General features: G+C 56.4%; 6 protein-coding genes across 6 annotated transcripts; 3 read left to right on the top strand and 3 right to left on the bottom strand.

Moving 5' to 3' along the window:
- Positions 1-49: 49 nt before the first annotated feature.
- Positions 50-436, bottom strand: LOC130606741 (scale keratin-like). Its single transcript, XM_057423265.1, has one exon. The coding sequence runs from the start codon at positions 413-415 to the stop codon at positions 50-52; it is 366 nt and encodes a 121-aa protein (XP_057279248.1). The 5' UTR covers positions 416-436.
- Positions 437-1,785: 1,349 nt separating this feature from the next.
- On the top strand, positions 1,786-2,382 carry LOC130606714 (scale keratin-like). Its single transcript, XM_057423234.1, has one exon. The coding sequence runs from the start codon at positions 2,017-2,019 to the stop codon at positions 2,380-2,382; it is 366 nt and encodes a 121-aa protein (XP_057279217.1). The 5' UTR covers positions 1,786-2,016.
- A 2,253-nt stretch (positions 2,383-4,635) lies between these two features.
- Positions 4,636-5,025, bottom strand: LOC130606740 (scale keratin-like). The gene has a single exon (XM_057423264.1). The coding sequence runs from the start codon at positions 4,999-5,001 to the stop codon at positions 4,636-4,638; it is 366 nt and encodes a 121-aa protein (XP_057279247.1). The 5' UTR covers positions 5,002-5,025.
- A 1,343-nt stretch (positions 5,026-6,368) lies between these two features.
- On the top strand, positions 6,369-6,968 carry LOC130606710 (scale keratin-like). The gene is made up of 2 exons (XM_057423231.1): positions 6,369-6,474; positions 6,579-6,968. The coding sequence occupies exon 2, from the start codon at positions 6,603-6,605 to the stop codon at positions 6,966-6,968; it is 366 nt and encodes a 121-aa protein (XP_057279214.1). The 5' UTR covers positions 6,369-6,474; positions 6,579-6,602.
- LOC130606708 (scale keratin-like) lies at positions 6,386-11,597 on the top strand. The gene is made up of 2 exons (XM_057423230.1): positions 6,386-6,474; positions 11,208-11,597. Exon 2 carries the CDS (start codon positions 11,232-11,234, stop codon positions 11,595-11,597), a length of 366 nt encoding a protein of 121 aa, XP_057279213.1. The 5' UTR covers positions 6,386-6,474; positions 11,208-11,231.
- Positions 9,267-9,638, bottom strand: LOC130606753 (scale keratin-like). Its single transcript, XM_057423275.1, has one exon. The coding sequence runs from the start codon at positions 9,630-9,632 to the stop codon at positions 9,267-9,269; it is 366 nt and encodes a 121-aa protein (XP_057279258.1). The 5' UTR covers positions 9,633-9,638.
- Positions 11,598-14,611: the final 3,014 nt, after the last annotated feature.

Raw genomic sequence — 14,611 nt, forward strand, 5'->3', positions numbered from 1 at the left:
GGCCTAGGGGTGAGTTGCCCCAGGAACCCTGGAGAATATGGGGCTGGCTCTAGCAGGAGCCACAGGAGTTCCAGGGCCTCTGGCTGTAGCGGGGCAGAGGCAGAGGGCTGCAGGCGGCAGGAGCGTAGGGTCTGCCAAAGGTGCAGAGACCCCCTGAGGCCTGAGTGGCCCCGGCACCGTAGAGGCCTCCCAGCCCCAGGTTGCCTCCAAAGGCGGGTGCTCCGGAGGAGCCCACCACGGCTTGCTGGGGGAAGGAGCTGAGGATGGGGCCGGGGAAGGTGACAACCACAGGCGGTGGCTGGATGAAGGCTGAAGAGTCGGGACACTGGCGGGCGCACAGCTCGTTGCAGCTCTCAGCGATGGGCTGGGGGACGGCCACGCTGGTTCTTGGTGGGCACAGGTCGTAGCAAGACATCTTGGTGTGAGAAGAGAGGTGAGCCTGCAATACCAAGCAGGGGTGTCATGAGTGAGGGCTTGATCCTTCCTAGTTAAGAAGCACTGTTCTTCTCATGCTGCCCTGCAGATACAGTGGCCAGAGCCACGGCCTTGCCTGCACTGCCCAACGCTTGTCTTTCGCCCGTCCATTCCCCATCTACGCCCTATTCTTCACGCACAGAGTCCGCACAATCCCTTCCCCAGAGCCTGTGCTGATCCTGGCTCTGCTTGTCCTCGCCAAGCGGCTCCATCCTCCCTCCTGCCACCATCATTTAGGGCTGTCTGCCCCCCCCCCCAGCCTGCTCCCCGGATCGCCACTGTGCCAGAGCTCTCCTGGATAGGGAGAGACTCACCGCACTCAACCACCGGAGGCAGAGCCCCGCAGGCACTCACCTACCCTTTTCCTGAGCAGAGCAAGGCAGGAGCGGTGGATGCCAGTGCTCACCCTGGCCAGGGCTTTTATGCCCGGCTGGCGAGGGCGGGGAGCAGCGGCCGCGCTGGGGGCACGTGGCTCATGGCGGCCAATTCGCGGCCTCCTCCCTGCGTGGTGCGGGGCTGTTTTGCTGATGCCGTTTGCTCACCAGCCCCAACCCGCTCTATCAGCTCCAGCAATTACCCTGCTTGGTCGCTTGACAGCTGCCACCTCATGGGTCAGATTGTCCCCACTGGCTTTTCATTATCTCCGTGTGTTAGAGGGCACGCAGCGTGACAAAGGCTGACTGCAAGTGCCATGCGTGCCATGGCTCTTCCTCACGGGCTTGATCTCAGAGTGGCCTCAGGCCTTCATTGCAGAGCCACAGGGCATACGAGGGCGCTGAGCAAGAATTTGCCTTGTCAAGGCCTCCCGCACGCCAGTGACAGTGTGATGTGTTCCCAGCGTCCATTATCTGCAGAAGCGTGAGGTTACGAAATGTCAAATCAAAGGCATTCCTGTGGGGATCTGCCTGCTCAGCACTGTGTATCGCTGCCTGCTAAGAGCAAGGGAGCGGGCTCCCATATGCCTGCAGGCACTGGCCATTGACCTCTGCCAACATGGGCCAACAAGAGTCCTCATGCTCTTCTTTCCTGAGGTGCGTGGCATAATGAGCACAGATCCCCACTCGGGCCCAAGCATCGGAGGATGTGGCCAGCCCCGACCCAGAAGGTCCTTGTCGGAGTTTGGAGATCTTTGGAGGAACACTGCTGTGTGTGGGAGATGTTAGCTCTCATGTAGCCCACAGAGCAGAATGGGGAGGGTAGGAAACCTGGAAGCAGAATGTGCTGTTCTGGCAAGGGGATGCTGACTCAGGGAGGGGCAGGAGCCAGACAGCCCCGTAATCATAGGACACAAGGTGTTACCAACTCTGCAGATTGGCCCAGGCAATGCTGAGCCATGGCAAGGCTGGTATAAAAGCCGTGCCTCTGCCAGTCTCTCCCAGCCACCACTCCGGTCACCTTCTCCTTGAGGAACAGGGTAAGTCTGTGAGCGCTTGTCCTTCTGGCCCTGTGCACCAGCCCCAAGGTCTCCCTCTTGGGAGTTACCCTTTGCTGCTCTCTTACAACCTCTAACTCTTGCAGAGCACCATCCCATCGCACACCAAGATGTCTTGCTACGACCTGTGCCCACCAAGAACCGGCGTGGCCGTTCCCCAGCCCATCGCTGAGAGCTGCAACGAGCTGTGCGCCCGCCAGTGTCCCGACTCTTCAGCCTTCATCCAGCCACCGCCTGTGGTTGTCACTTTCCCCGGCCCCATCCTCAGCTCCTTCCCCCAGCAAGCCGTGGTGGGCTCCTCCGGAGCACCCGCCTTTGGAGGCAACCTGGGGCTGGGAGGCCTCTACGGTGCCGGGGCCACTCAGGCCTCGGGGGGCCTCTGCACCTTTGGCAGACCCTACGCTCCTGCCGCCTGCAGCCCTCTGCCTCTGCCCCGCTACAGCCAGAGGCTGTGGGACACCCGAGGATCCTGCTAGAGCCAGGTCATCTCCACCATGCCCATTCTGGGGTGAGGTGGCATGCATGGGCTACTGAGGAGTGCTGACCATCCTCATCCCTAACCAAGGCCTTGGTAGCTGCCAGTGTCGCATGCCCTTCCCTTATCCTTGCCCTCTTCTGCTCTCTGCTCTCCTCCTGTTTCCTCTCTCTTCTCAGCTGGGGCAAGATCTGCACGTAAAAGGCCCTGAGGGGGCTGATGGACCAAGTCCTGGGGATCTGGAATGCTTCAGCAAGGCAGTATGCCAAGCTTGAAGCCCTGCTCTGGAGACATTGCCTCTGCTTCCTCCAGCAAGTGGTTGTCAGCCTCTCTGGGATTTGCCCTCCGGTTCAGTGTCAGTCTTTCCAGCCCCGCTGGGCACAATAAAGGTTTCCTGCATCTAAGCTTTGTCTCCCTCCCTTCTTCTCCCAGCTGGGGAGACCATGGAGGCAGGTTCCAGGCAACTGTGGGAGGGCAAATGCTGGTGCTGAGATGCCCATCTTAGGTGAGGGTGGGTGCTGGTTGGTCATGAAACGTTCAGGCAGGATGGAGAAAAGCTTTTGGTGGGTCTGGCAGGAGCCGGAGAGAGGGCAGAGATCTAGATAGGCTCAGGCAGTGCTCTTGTGCCTGCTCTCCGCCGCCTGGGAGTGGCACCAGCTCCAACAGGTTGCAATGCTCTTCAGAAACAATACAGCATTTCCAGGCATCTGCAGAGAGGAGACTTGGCGAGAGAGAGTATTAAACCCTGTGCCAGCAACGTGGCATGAGTTGTGAAGAGCAGTTTGTCAGGAAAGGCCCTGGGAGTGCATAGGGACACCATGGGGAGCAGGATCAGAAAACATGCCTTGGCCAAAAGTGTTCAGCTGCACCCTGTGTTACAAACATTATATGTAGTGGAATCCTGCTTTTCTGGAGATGGCTGTACATCTGCTGTTGACGGCAAGCAGGAAAATGATGTCAGGACAGGGAGTATCTGTCCTGTGGCAAGGGCATCAGAGAGCTGGCTTAAATACTGCTCATACAGAGGATGCTCACAGGGTCTAATCAGTGCTCACACAGGTCTGAAGTTAAGCTGTCAAGCAGCAGGAGTTAGGCTCTTTTCAGAGGTGTCCAGTGCCAGGACTACAGGAAATGGGTTCCAGGGAAACCTCAACTACCCAAGGCAGTTTTTCACGGTGAGGATGAGCAAGCACTGAAAGAGGTTGTCGTGGATCTTATGGAGTCTCTGTGCTTGGAGATGGACAATAGCCTCTGGACATGGTTCAGGGCAGCCAGATCCAGGTGATCTTGCAAGAAGCAGCAGCATGACAAGATGCTTTCCTTGCAAAGCATACTGCCACTTTCATCAAGCTGTGATTCTTGTGCTTAAGTGTGTGCATCAGGGAAACAAGTTGGCTCAACCATGTTGGTCTGTGCTTGGAGTGAGCAAGAGAAAAAGAGAAGGAAGGGGAATATAGAAGAGGGAATAAGCAGAAGGGTAAAGGGAGGTAGAAGAGGGAAGTGGTGGAATAACACAGGGTGAAATGACCCAGAGAAGGGGAGAATAGATAGGCAAAGGAAAAGGGGTAGGAAAAGGGACAGGAAATGGAATTGAAGGCCCTCCATCTGCTTTCTTCCGCAGCAAATCAAGCAGAGCCAAGGAGGCACGCAGGGCTGGAGTCACTGCAGACATTGCCCCGGAGCGCCTCTAGTCCCTGGTGCAGAGCCAGTCATGCGCAAGGAGGCTGGAGGTCTGCAGACGCCTTGGGCCTGCGTGTCCCCTGGCAAGGGAGCAAGCGCATTCAGCCTGGGCTCCTGGAGCTCAGCTGTGGGGCTGTGTGTGTCAAGAGCTCCCGAAAAGCAGCTAAGCCTGGCTTTGCTGCTGCTGGGGCTGGGAGACTACCATGGCCTGTCTGGCAGAGCTCTGAGCAGGACGGGGAAAGCCGGGTAGCCCAGGCTGGTCTGTGAACAGAAAGGTGCAGAGGCAGGCATTGGATGCAGGCTTGTTTTATTGCAGTGGAGAAAGACACACAAGGCAGAAGTCGGAAGGCTTTCCTTCACGGTTTCTGGAGAGGTGGTCCTTCAAGGTTCTCCCAGCAGGTGGCTGCTTATAGACAAGGAAGTTTCTTGTGGGTTTCTGGTGGATTAATGCATTTGGGCACAGGCAGGAGCAAGGGGGAGGAGAAGTGTCATTGAGAGAAAGAAAGCAAGGTAAGAAAAGTAGGAGGCCTCGGGGTGAGTTGCCCCAGGAACCGTGGAGAGTATGGGGCTGGCTTTAGCAGGAGCCACAGGAGTTCCAGAGCCTCTGGCTGTAGCGGGGCAGAGGCAGAGGGCTGCAGGCGGCAGGAGCGTAGGGTCTGCCAAAGGTGCAGAGGCCCCCCGAGGCCTGAGTGGCCCCGGCACCGTAGAGGCCTCCCAGCCCCAGGTTGCCTCCAAAGGCGGGTGCTCCGGAGGAGCCTACCACGGCTTGCTGGGGGAAGGAGCTGAGGATGGGGCCGGGGAAGGTGACAACCACAGGCGGTGGCTGGATGAAGGCTGAAGAGTCGGGACACTGGCGGGCGCACAGCTCGTTGCAGCTCTCAGCGATGGGCTGGGGGACGGCCACGCCGGTTCTTGGTGGGCACAGGTCGTAGCAAGACATCTTGGTGTGAGAAGAGAGGTGAGCCTGCAATACCAAGCAGGGGTGTCATGAGTGAGGGCTTGATCCTTCCTAGTTAAGAAGCACTGTTCTTCTCATGCTACCCTGCAGATACAGGGGCCAGAGCCACGGCCTTGCCTGCACTGCCCAATGCTTGTCTTTCGCCCGTCCATTCCCCATCTACGCCCTATTCTTCACGCACAGAGTCCACACAATCCCTTCCCCAGAGCCTGTGCTGATCCTGGCTCTGCTTGTCCTCACCAAGCGGCTCCATCCTCCCTCCTGCCACCATCATTTAGGGCTGTCTGCCCCCCCCCCCAGCCTGCTCCCCCGATGGCCCCTGTGCCAGAGCTCTCCTGGATAGGGAGAGACTAACCGCACTCAACCACCGGAGGCAGAGCCCCGCAGGCACTCACCTACCCTTTTCCTGAGCAGAGCAAGGCAGGAGCGGTGGATGCCAGTGCTCACCCTGGCCAGGGCTTTTATGCCTGGCTGGCGAGGGCGGGGAGCAGCGGCCGCGCTGGGGGCACGTGGCTCATGGTGGCCAATTCGCGGCCTCCTCCCTGCGTGGTGCGGGGCTGTTTTGCTGATGCCGTTTGCTCACCAGCCCCAACCCGCTCTATCAGCTCCAGCAATTACCCTGCTTGGTCGCTTGACAGCTGCCACCTCATGGGTCAGATTGTCCCCACTGGCTTTTCATTATCTGCGTGTGTTAGAGGGCACGCAGCGTGACAAAGGCTGACTGCAAGTGCCATGCGTGCCATGGCTCTTCCTCACGGGCTTGATCTCAGAGTGGCCTCAGGCCTTCATTGCAGAGCCACAGGGCATACGAGGGCGCTGAGCAAGAATTTGCCTTGTCAAGGCCTCCCGCACGCCAGTGACAGTGTGATGTGTTCCCAGCGTCCATTATCTGCAGAAGCGTGAGGTTACGAAATGTCAAATCAAAGGCATTCCTGTGGGGATCTGCCTGCTCAGCACTGTGTATCGCTGCCTGCTAAGAGCAAGGGAGCGGGCTCCCATATGCCTGCAGGCACTGGCCATTGACCTCTGCCAACGTGGGCCAACAAGAGTCCTCATGCTCTTCTTTTCTGAGGTGCGTGGCATAATGAGCACAGATCCCCACTCGGGCCCAAGCATCGGAGGATGTGGCCAGCCCCGACCCAGAAGGTCCTTGACGGAGTTTGGAGATCTTTGGAGGAACACTGCTGTGTGTGGGAGATGTTAGCTCTCATGTAGCCCACAGAGCAGAATGGGGAGGGTAGGAAACCTGGAAGCAGAATGTGCTGTTCTGGCAAGGGGATGCTGACTCAGGGAGGGGCAGGAGTCAGACAGCCCTGTCATCATAGGACAGAAGGTGTTACCAACTCTGCAGATTGGCTCAGACAATGCTGAGCCATGGCAAGGCTGGTATAAAAGCCGTGCCTCTGCCAGTCTCTCCCAACCACCACTCTGGTCACCTTCTCCTCGAGGAACAGGGTAGGTCTGTGAGCGCTTGTCCTTCTGGCCCTGTGCACCAACCCCAAGGTCTCCCTCTTGGGAGTTACCCTTTGCTGCTCTCTTACAATCTCTAACTCTTGCAGAGCACCATCCCATCGCACACCAAGATGTCTTGCTACGACCTGTGCCCACCAAGAACCAGCGTGGCCGTTCCCCGGCCCATCGCTGAGAGCTGCAACGAGCTGTGCGCCCGCCAGTGTCCCGACTCTTCAGCCTTCATCCAGCCACCGCCTGTGGTTGTCACCTTCCCCGGCCCCATCCTCAGCTCCTTCCCCCAGCAAGCCGTGGTGGGCTCCTCCGGAGCACCCGCCTTTGGAGGCAACCTGGGGCTGGGAGGCCTCTACGGTGCCGGGGCCACTCAGACCTCGGGGGGTCTCTGCACCTCTGGCAGACCCTACGCTCCTGCCGCCTGCAGCCCTCTGCCTCTGCCCCGCTACACCCAGAGGCTCTGGAACTCCTGTGGCTCCTGCTAAAGCCAACCCCATACTCTCCAGGGTTCCTGTGGCAACTCACCCCTAGGCCTCCTCCTTTTCTTACCTTGCTTTCCCTCTCTCAATGACACTTCTCCTCCCCCTTGCTCCTGCCTGTGCCCAAATGCATTAATCCACCAGAAACCCACAAGATACTTCCTTGTCTCTAAAGCAGCCTCCTATTGGGAGAACTTTGAAGAATCACCTCTCCAGAAACCCTGAAGGAAAACCTTCCGACTTCTCCCTTATGTGTCTTTCTCCACTGCAATAAAACAATCCTGCAACCAATGCCTGCCTCTGCACCTTTCTGTTCACAGACCAGCCTGGGCTACCAGGCTTTCCCCATCCTGTTCAGGGCTCTGCCAGACAGGCCATGGTAGTCTTCCAGCTCTGCCAGCAGCAAAGCCAGGCTTAGCTGCTTTTCGGGAGCTCTGGACACACACGGCCCCACAGCTGAGCTCCAGGAGCCCAGGCTGAATGCGCTTGCTCCCTTGCAGGGGGACACACAGCCCTAAGGCATCTGCAGACCTCCAGCCTCCTTGCGCATGACTGGCTCTGCACCAGGGACTGGAGGCGCTCCAGGGCAATGTCTGCAGTGACTCCAGCCCTGCGTGCCTCCTTGGCTCTGCTTGATTTGCTGCGGAAGAAAGCAGATGAAAGGCCTTCAGTTCCATTTCCTATCCCTTTTCCTATCCCTTTTCCTTTGCCTATCTATTCTCCACACTCTGGGTCATTTCCTCTGTGTTATTCTACCGCTTCCCTCTTCTACCTCCCCTTACCCTTCTGCTTATTCCCTCTTCTTCTTCCCCTTCCTTCTATTTTCTCCTGCCAGCTCCCAGCACAGACCAGCATGGTTGAGCCAACTTCTTTCCCTGATGCACATACTTAAGCACAAGAATCACAGCTTGATGAGAGTATAAGCATGCTTGGCAAGGAAGGCATCTTGTCATGCTGCTGCCTCTAGCAAGATCACCTGGATCTGGCTGCCCTTAACCATGTCCAGAGGCTATTGTACATCTCCAAGCACAGAGACTCCATAAGATCCACGACAACCTCTTTCAGTACTTGCTCATCCTCTCCGTGAAAAACTGCCTTGGGAAGTTGACGTTTCCCTGGATCCCATTTCCTGTAGTCCTTGCCCTGGACACCTCTGAAAAGAGCCTGACTCCAGCTGCTCGACAGCTTAACGTCAGACCTGTGTGCACACTGATTAGACCCCAAGAGCATCCTCTGTGCAAACAGTAGGTAGCCCAGCTCTCTCATGCCCTCAATACAGGACAGATTCTCTCTGTCCTGCTGTCATTTACCTGCTTTCATCCCAGCCGCCCACTAAACACCACAGAGCAGCTCGCTCAGAACCTCCCCGCAGGGATGGGGAGAGAATTGGAGGTCTAAAATTGAGAAAACTCATGGGATGAGGGAAAGAAACCTCCACGAGGGAAGCAGACTCGATGGAGGGAAGCAAAGCAAGCAAGGATTTCATTCTAGACTTGCCATTGACAGGAGATATTCAGCCATCTCCAGAAAAGCAGGACTCCCCCACATGTAATATTTGTAGCCCAGGGTGCAGCTGAATCCTTTTTGCTGTGGTATGTTTCTGGATCCTGCTCCAATTGGTGTCCCTACGCACTCCCAGGGCCTTTCCTGGCAAACTGCTCTTCACAACTCATGCCACGTTGCTGGCACAGGGTTTAATACTCTCTCTCGCCAAGTCTCCTCTCTGCAGATGCCTGGAAATGCTGTATTGTTTCTGCAGAGCATTGCGACCTGTTGGAGCTGGTGCCACTCCCAGGCAGTGAAGAGCAGGCACAAGAGCACTGCCTGAGCCTATCTAGATCTCTGCCCTTTCTCCAGCTCCTGCCAGACCCAGCTGGGAGAAGAAGGGAGGGAGACAAAGCTTAGATGCAGGAAAACTTTATTGTGAACAGAGGAGCTGCAAAGACTGTCACTGAACCGGAGGGCAAATCCCAGAGAGGCTGACAACCACTTGTTGGAGGAAACAGAGGCAATGTCTCCAGAGCAGGGCTTCAAGCTTGGCATACTGCCTTGCTGAAGCATTCCAGATCCCCAGGACTTGGTTCATCAGCCCCCTCAGGCCCTTTTACGTGCAGATCTTGCCCCAGCTGAGAAGAGAGAGGAAACGGGAGGAGAGCAGAGAGCAGAAGAGGGCAAGGATAAGGGAAGGGCATGCGACACTGGCAGCTACCATGGCCTTGGGTAGGGATGAGGATGGTCAGCACTACTCAGTAGCCCATGCATGCCACCTCACCCCAGAGTGGGCATGGTGGAGTTGACCTGGCTCTAGCAGGATCCTCGGGTGTCCCACAGCCTCTGGCTGTAGTGGGGCAGAGGCAGAGGGCTGCAGGCGGCAGGAGCGTAGGGTCTGCCAAAGGTGCAGAGACCCCCCAAGGCCTGAGTGGCCCCGGCACCATAGAGGCCTCCCAGCCCCAGGTTGCCTCCAAAGGCGGGTGCTCCGGAGGAGCCCACCACGGCTTGCTGGGGGAAGGAGCTGAGGATGGGGCCGGGGAAGGTGACAACCACAGGCGGTGGCTGGATGAAGGCTGAAGAGTCGGGACACTGGCGGGCGCACAGCTCGTTGCAGCTCTCAGCGATGGGCTGGGGGACGGCCACGCCGGTTCTTGGTGGGCACAGGTCGTAGCAAGACATCTTGGTGTGAGAAGAGAGGTGGGGCTGCAACACAAGGCACCAAGTATGGGTATCATGAGCAAGGTACGGATTGCTCCTGGCCAAGCAGCTCTGTGTTCCTCATACTACCCTGGAGCTTGAGGGCCCAGAGCCAATGCCCTGCCTGCACTCCCCGCCACTTCCCTTGGCCTATCCAGCCCCACTCAGCACCCTACTCTCCATACACAGTAGCCACACAGTCCCTTCCCAGAGCCTGTGCAGGGCCTAGCTCTGTGTGTCCTGGCCGTACAGCTCCTTTCTCCCTTTTCCTGCCTTGGCTCAGGGAGCTCTGGCCATCCCAGCCTGCTGCCATCACAGACGATGCTGCCAGAGCTGTCCTGGCCAGGGCGGCCCTCACCAGCCTTGGCCACAGGAGGCAGAGCCCCGCAGGAACTCTCTTACCCTTTTCCTGAGCAGAGCAAGGCAGGAGCGGTGGATGCCAGCGCTCATCCCGGCCAGGGCTTTTATGCCTGGACAGTGAGGGTGGGGAGCAGCGGCCACGCTGGGGGCCCGTGGCTCATGGCTGCTGATCCTTTCCTCCTCCCTGCGCGGCGCGGGGCTCTTTTGCTGATGCCAGTTCTTTGACAATCCCAACCCGCTCTATCAGCTCCAGCAATTACCCTGCTTGGTCGCTTGACAGCTGCCACCTCATGGGTCAAATTGTCCCCACTGGCTTTTCATTATCTCCATGTGTAAGAGGGCATGCAGCATGACAAAGGCTGACTGCAAGTGCCCTGCCTTCCATGGCTTTCCTCACAGTCTTGATCTCAAGGCAGCCTCAAGCATCCCTTGCAGAGCCAGAGGGAAGACCAGGGTCCTGGCCAGGGCAAGAATTTGCCTTGCCAAAACTCCCACAAGGCAACGACAGCGTAGTGTGCTCTCAGTGTCCATTATCTTCAGATTCGTGAGATCACAAATCAAAGGCACTCGTGCAGGGCACTGCCTCCTCTGCATTGTTCATCCCTTGCCGGACCAAGCGAGCTGGCTTTCATGTGCCTGCAGGCATTGGCCATTGATCTCTGCTACTCTGGGCCAGCAACAAGCTTCATGGTCTTCTTTCCTGAAGTAAATGGTGTAAGAAGCACAGGTCCACAGGCGGGCCCAAGCGGCAAAAGATGTGACCAGCCCTGCCTCAGAACTGAGAGGTCCTTGAGGGTGTTTGGAGATCTTTTGAGGAACATTGTTGTGTGGGGGGAGATGTCAGCTGTCATGTAGCCCATGAAGAACGGAGAAGGAAAGAGTCCTGGAAGCAGAATGTGCTGTGCTGGCAAGGGGATGCTGACTCAGGGAGGGGCAGGAGTCAGACAGCCCCGTCATCAGGGACAGGAAGGTGGCTCCACCCCTGCAGGTTGGCCCAGGGGGTGCTGAGCCATGGTAAGGCCGGTATAAAAGCTGTGTCTCTGCCAGTCTCTCCCAACCACCACTCTGGTCGCCTTCTCCTCGAAGGAACAGGGTAAGTCTGTGAGCGCTTTTCCTCGTAGCTCCCTACTCCAGCCCTGGTCTCTCCGTCTTGTGTACTCCCCCTTCTTTTCTCTTCCAACTCCTGTCTTCTTGCAGAGCACCATCCCATCGCACACCAAGATGTCTTGCTACGACCTGTGCCCACCAAGAACCGGCGTGGCCGTTCCCCAGCCCATCGCTGAGAGCTGCAACGAGCTGTGCGCCCGCCAGTGTCCCGACTCTTCAGCCTTCATCCAGCCACCGCCTGTGGTTGTCACCTTCCCCGGCCCCATCCTCAGCTCCTTCCCCCAGCAAGCCGTGGTGGGCTCCTCCGGAGCACCCGCCTTTGGAGGCAACCTGGGGCTGGGAGGCCTCTACGGTGCCGGGGCCACTCAGGCCTCAGGGGGCCTCTGCACCTTTGGCAGACCCTACGCTCCTGCCGCCTGCAGCCCTCTGGCTCTGCCCCGCTACAGCCAGAAGCTGTGGGACACCCGTGGCTCCTGCTAGAGCCAGGCCATGCCCACCAGTATCTCTGCAGGAGTGACACGGCTGGCACAAGGCACTGAGGAGCGATGAGCATTCCCATCCCCATCCAAGGCCTTGATACCCAGGGCAGGAACTGTGCATAAAGGTCCTGTGATGCTGACGGGTCAAGTCCTGGGAATCTGGAATGCCACAGGAAGGGGTATGCAGTGCCAGAAGTCATTCTTTTGAGAAAATGCCTCTGTTTCCCCAAAGACGTGGCAGCCAGTCTCTCTGGGATTTGCCCACTGGTTCTGTGACAGTCTCTCCTGCGCCTCTGGGCACAATAAAGTTATCCTGCATCCAAGCTTTGTCTCCCTTCCTTCTTCTCCCAGTTGTAGGGATTTAGGGCACAGGTTAGGTGACGGTGGGTGGTGGTGGGACCCGGAGCATGTAGGCAGGATGGAGAAAAGTGTTTGGTGGGGCTTGAAGGATCGGTGAAATGGAAGGGATCAGAATAGGCTCTGGCAGTGCTCCTGTGCCTGCTCTTCTCCCTGAGAGCTGCAGCTGTTCCAACAGGCCCCCAGTGCTCTGCATCTGCTCAGAGGAGTCTGGCAAGAGTGAGTATTAACCCCCATGCCAGGTACATTGGCAGTGGGTTGTGAAGTGCAGTTTGTCAAGAAAGGCCCTGGGGTGCTGGGAACCCCCAAGCAGGAGCCGGAAGCATGCTCTTGCCAAGGGCATTCGCTGCATCCTGGGCTGCAACAGTTACATGTGAAGGATTCCTGCTTTCCTGGAGATGGTCAAAAATGGTTGCCCATGACAAGTCCGCAATCAGTCCCTTGGTTTCCTTTGCTTGCCTCCATGGCATTTGCTTCCCTTTTTGGAGATGTCTTTCTCTCATAGAATCATCATAGAATAATTAGGGTTGTGAAAGACATCAAGATTATCTAGTTCCAACCCCTCTGCCATGGGCAGGGACACCTCACAGTAAACCAGGTCTCCCAAGGCTCTGTCCAACCTGGTCTTGAGTACTGCCAGGGATGGAGCATTCACAGTTTCCTTGGGCAAGCCATTCCAGTGCCTCACAACTCACTGTAAAGAGCTTCTGCCTTATATCTTATGTTCCCTTGTTTAAGCTTGTCCTATCACTACAGTCCCTAAGGAAGAGTCCCTCCTCAGCACCCTTATAGGCCCTCTTCAGATGCTATGCCCTCAGGCTGCTATGAGTTCTCCACGCAGCCTTCTCTTATCCAGGCTGGACAGCCCCAACATTCACAGCCTGTCTTCATATGGGAGGTGATCCAGCCCCTGATCATCCTCATGGCCCTCCTCTGGACTTGCTCCAACAGCTCTGTGTCCTTTTTATGTTGAGGACACCAGAACTGCACACAATACTCCAAGTGAGGTTTCACGAGAGCAGAGCAGAGGGGCAGGATCACCTCCTTCGACCTGCTGGTCACGCTCCTTTTAATGCAGCCCAGGATATGGTTGGCTTTCTGATCTGCGAGCACACACTACCAGCTCATGCTTCTCATCTACCAGCACCCCCAAGTCCTTCTCCACAGGACTGTTCTGAATCTCTTGTCTGCCCAGCTGCTTTTGTGGCTGCCTTACCCAGGTGTAGGACCTTGCACTTGGCTTGGTTGAACTTCATGAGGTTGGCATTGGCCATCTCACAAGTGTGTCAAGGTCCCTTTGGATGGTATCTCTTCCCTCCAGCATATCAACTGAACCACACTGCTTGGTGTCATCTGTAAACTTGCTGACGGCACACTCAATCCCACTGTCCATGTGGCCAACAAAGATGTTGAACAAGATCAGTCCCAACACTGATCCCTGAAGGACACTGCTTGTTACTGTTTTCTAACTGGACATTGAGCTGTTGACCACAATTCTTTGTGAGCAGCCATCCAGCCAGTTCATAATCCACAGAGTGGTCCATCTATCAAATTGATGTCTCTCCAATTTAGAAACAAAGATGTCGTATGGGAAGGTGTCAAACGCTTTGCACAAGTGCAGGTAGATGACGTCAACTGCTCTGACCCTGTCCCATCAGTTCTGTATCCTCATCATAGAAGGCCACCAAATTGGTCAGACAGGATTTCCCCTTAGTGAACCCATGTTGGATGTCACCAAGCACCTTGTTGTTTTCCATGTGCCTTAGCATGCTTTCCAGGAGAATCTGCTCCAATATTTTGCCAGGCACAGAGGTGACACTGCCCAGTCTGCAGTTCCCTGGGTCATCCATCTTTCCCCTTCTTGAAAATGGGGGTTATATAACCCCTTTTCCGGTCTTCCGGAACTTCACCTGACTGCCATTATTTTTCAAATATGATGGATAGTGGCTCAGCAACTTCATTCATCCTGCAAGTTTCCTTACTTTTATTCCTCCAGTTCTCTCCTCATCCTAGTGGGGAATTTGTGAGTGAGCTGCTTCTTGTGTTTAGTGGCCAGCTGGAGTTAAAGCTGGCAGGACAGGGAGAATCTGTCTTGTGGTGAGGGGATCAGAGAGCTGGGACTACTCCTGGTGCAGAGGATGCTCAGGGGGCCCCATAAATGTACACACGTCTGAAGGGAAGGTCTTGAGAAGATGTAACCAGGCTCTCTTCTGAGGTGTCAGTGCCAGGCCTAGAGAGAATGGGATCCAGGGAAACAGAGGAGGCTCATTCTTAACATCCCAAGCCCCTTTTTGCAGGGTAAGGTTGAGCAAGCACTGACACCTCTGGGCCTGGGGGCTTGTGAAGTCTCTGCCCTTGTAGAGGCACAAATGCCCCTTGGACATGGTGCTGGGCACATGGCTCCCAGTGACCCAGCTTGAGAGAACAGCATGAAAAGATGCTGTCCCTGCAAAAGGCTGGTCCCATTGTTACCAGGCTGTGATTCCTGTGATTTTGTGTGTGTGACAGGGAGCAAAGCGGCAACGAGCGTATAGTTCTGTACAGGGGGTTAACATGGGAGAAAGAGAAGGAAGGAAAAGTGGAAGGAGACAAAGAAGAGAAGCAGAAGTAGAAGAAGAGGGAAACGGGAGAATAAGGAAGAAGGAATAGGAAAGAAGA

Source organism: Pezoporus wallicus, unplaced genomic scaffold (genome assembly GCF_028554395.1).
Source record: "Pezoporus wallicus isolate ANWC-B61680 ecotype Strahan unplaced genomic scaffold, APGP_CSIRO_Pwel_v1 scaffold_8441, whole genome shotgun sequence".
Taxonomy (NCBI): domain Eukaryota; kingdom Metazoa; phylum Chordata; class Aves; order Psittaciformes; family Psittacidae; genus Pezoporus; species Pezoporus wallicus.

Coding starts and splice junctions, on each gene's coding strand:
- LOC130606741 (XM_057423265.1), bottom strand. CDS start 415: ATGTCTTGCTACGACCTGTGCCCACCAAGAACCAGCGTGGCCGTCCCC.
- LOC130606714 (XM_057423234.1), top strand. CDS start 2,017: ATGTCTTGCTACGACCTGTGCCCACCAAGAACCGGCGTGGCCGTTCCC.
- LOC130606740 (XM_057423264.1), bottom strand. CDS start 5,001: ATGTCTTGCTACGACCTGTGCCCACCAAGAACCGGCGTGGCCGTCCCC.
- LOC130606710 (XM_057423231.1), top strand. CDS start 6,603: ATGTCTTGCTACGACCTGTGCCCACCAAGAACCAGCGTGGCCGTTCCC.
- LOC130606753 (XM_057423275.1), bottom strand. CDS start 9,632: ATGTCTTGCTACGACCTGTGCCCACCAAGAACCGGCGTGGCCGTCCCC.
- LOC130606708 (XM_057423230.1), top strand. CDS start 11,232: ATGTCTTGCTACGACCTGTGCCCACCAAGAACCGGCGTGGCCGTTCCC.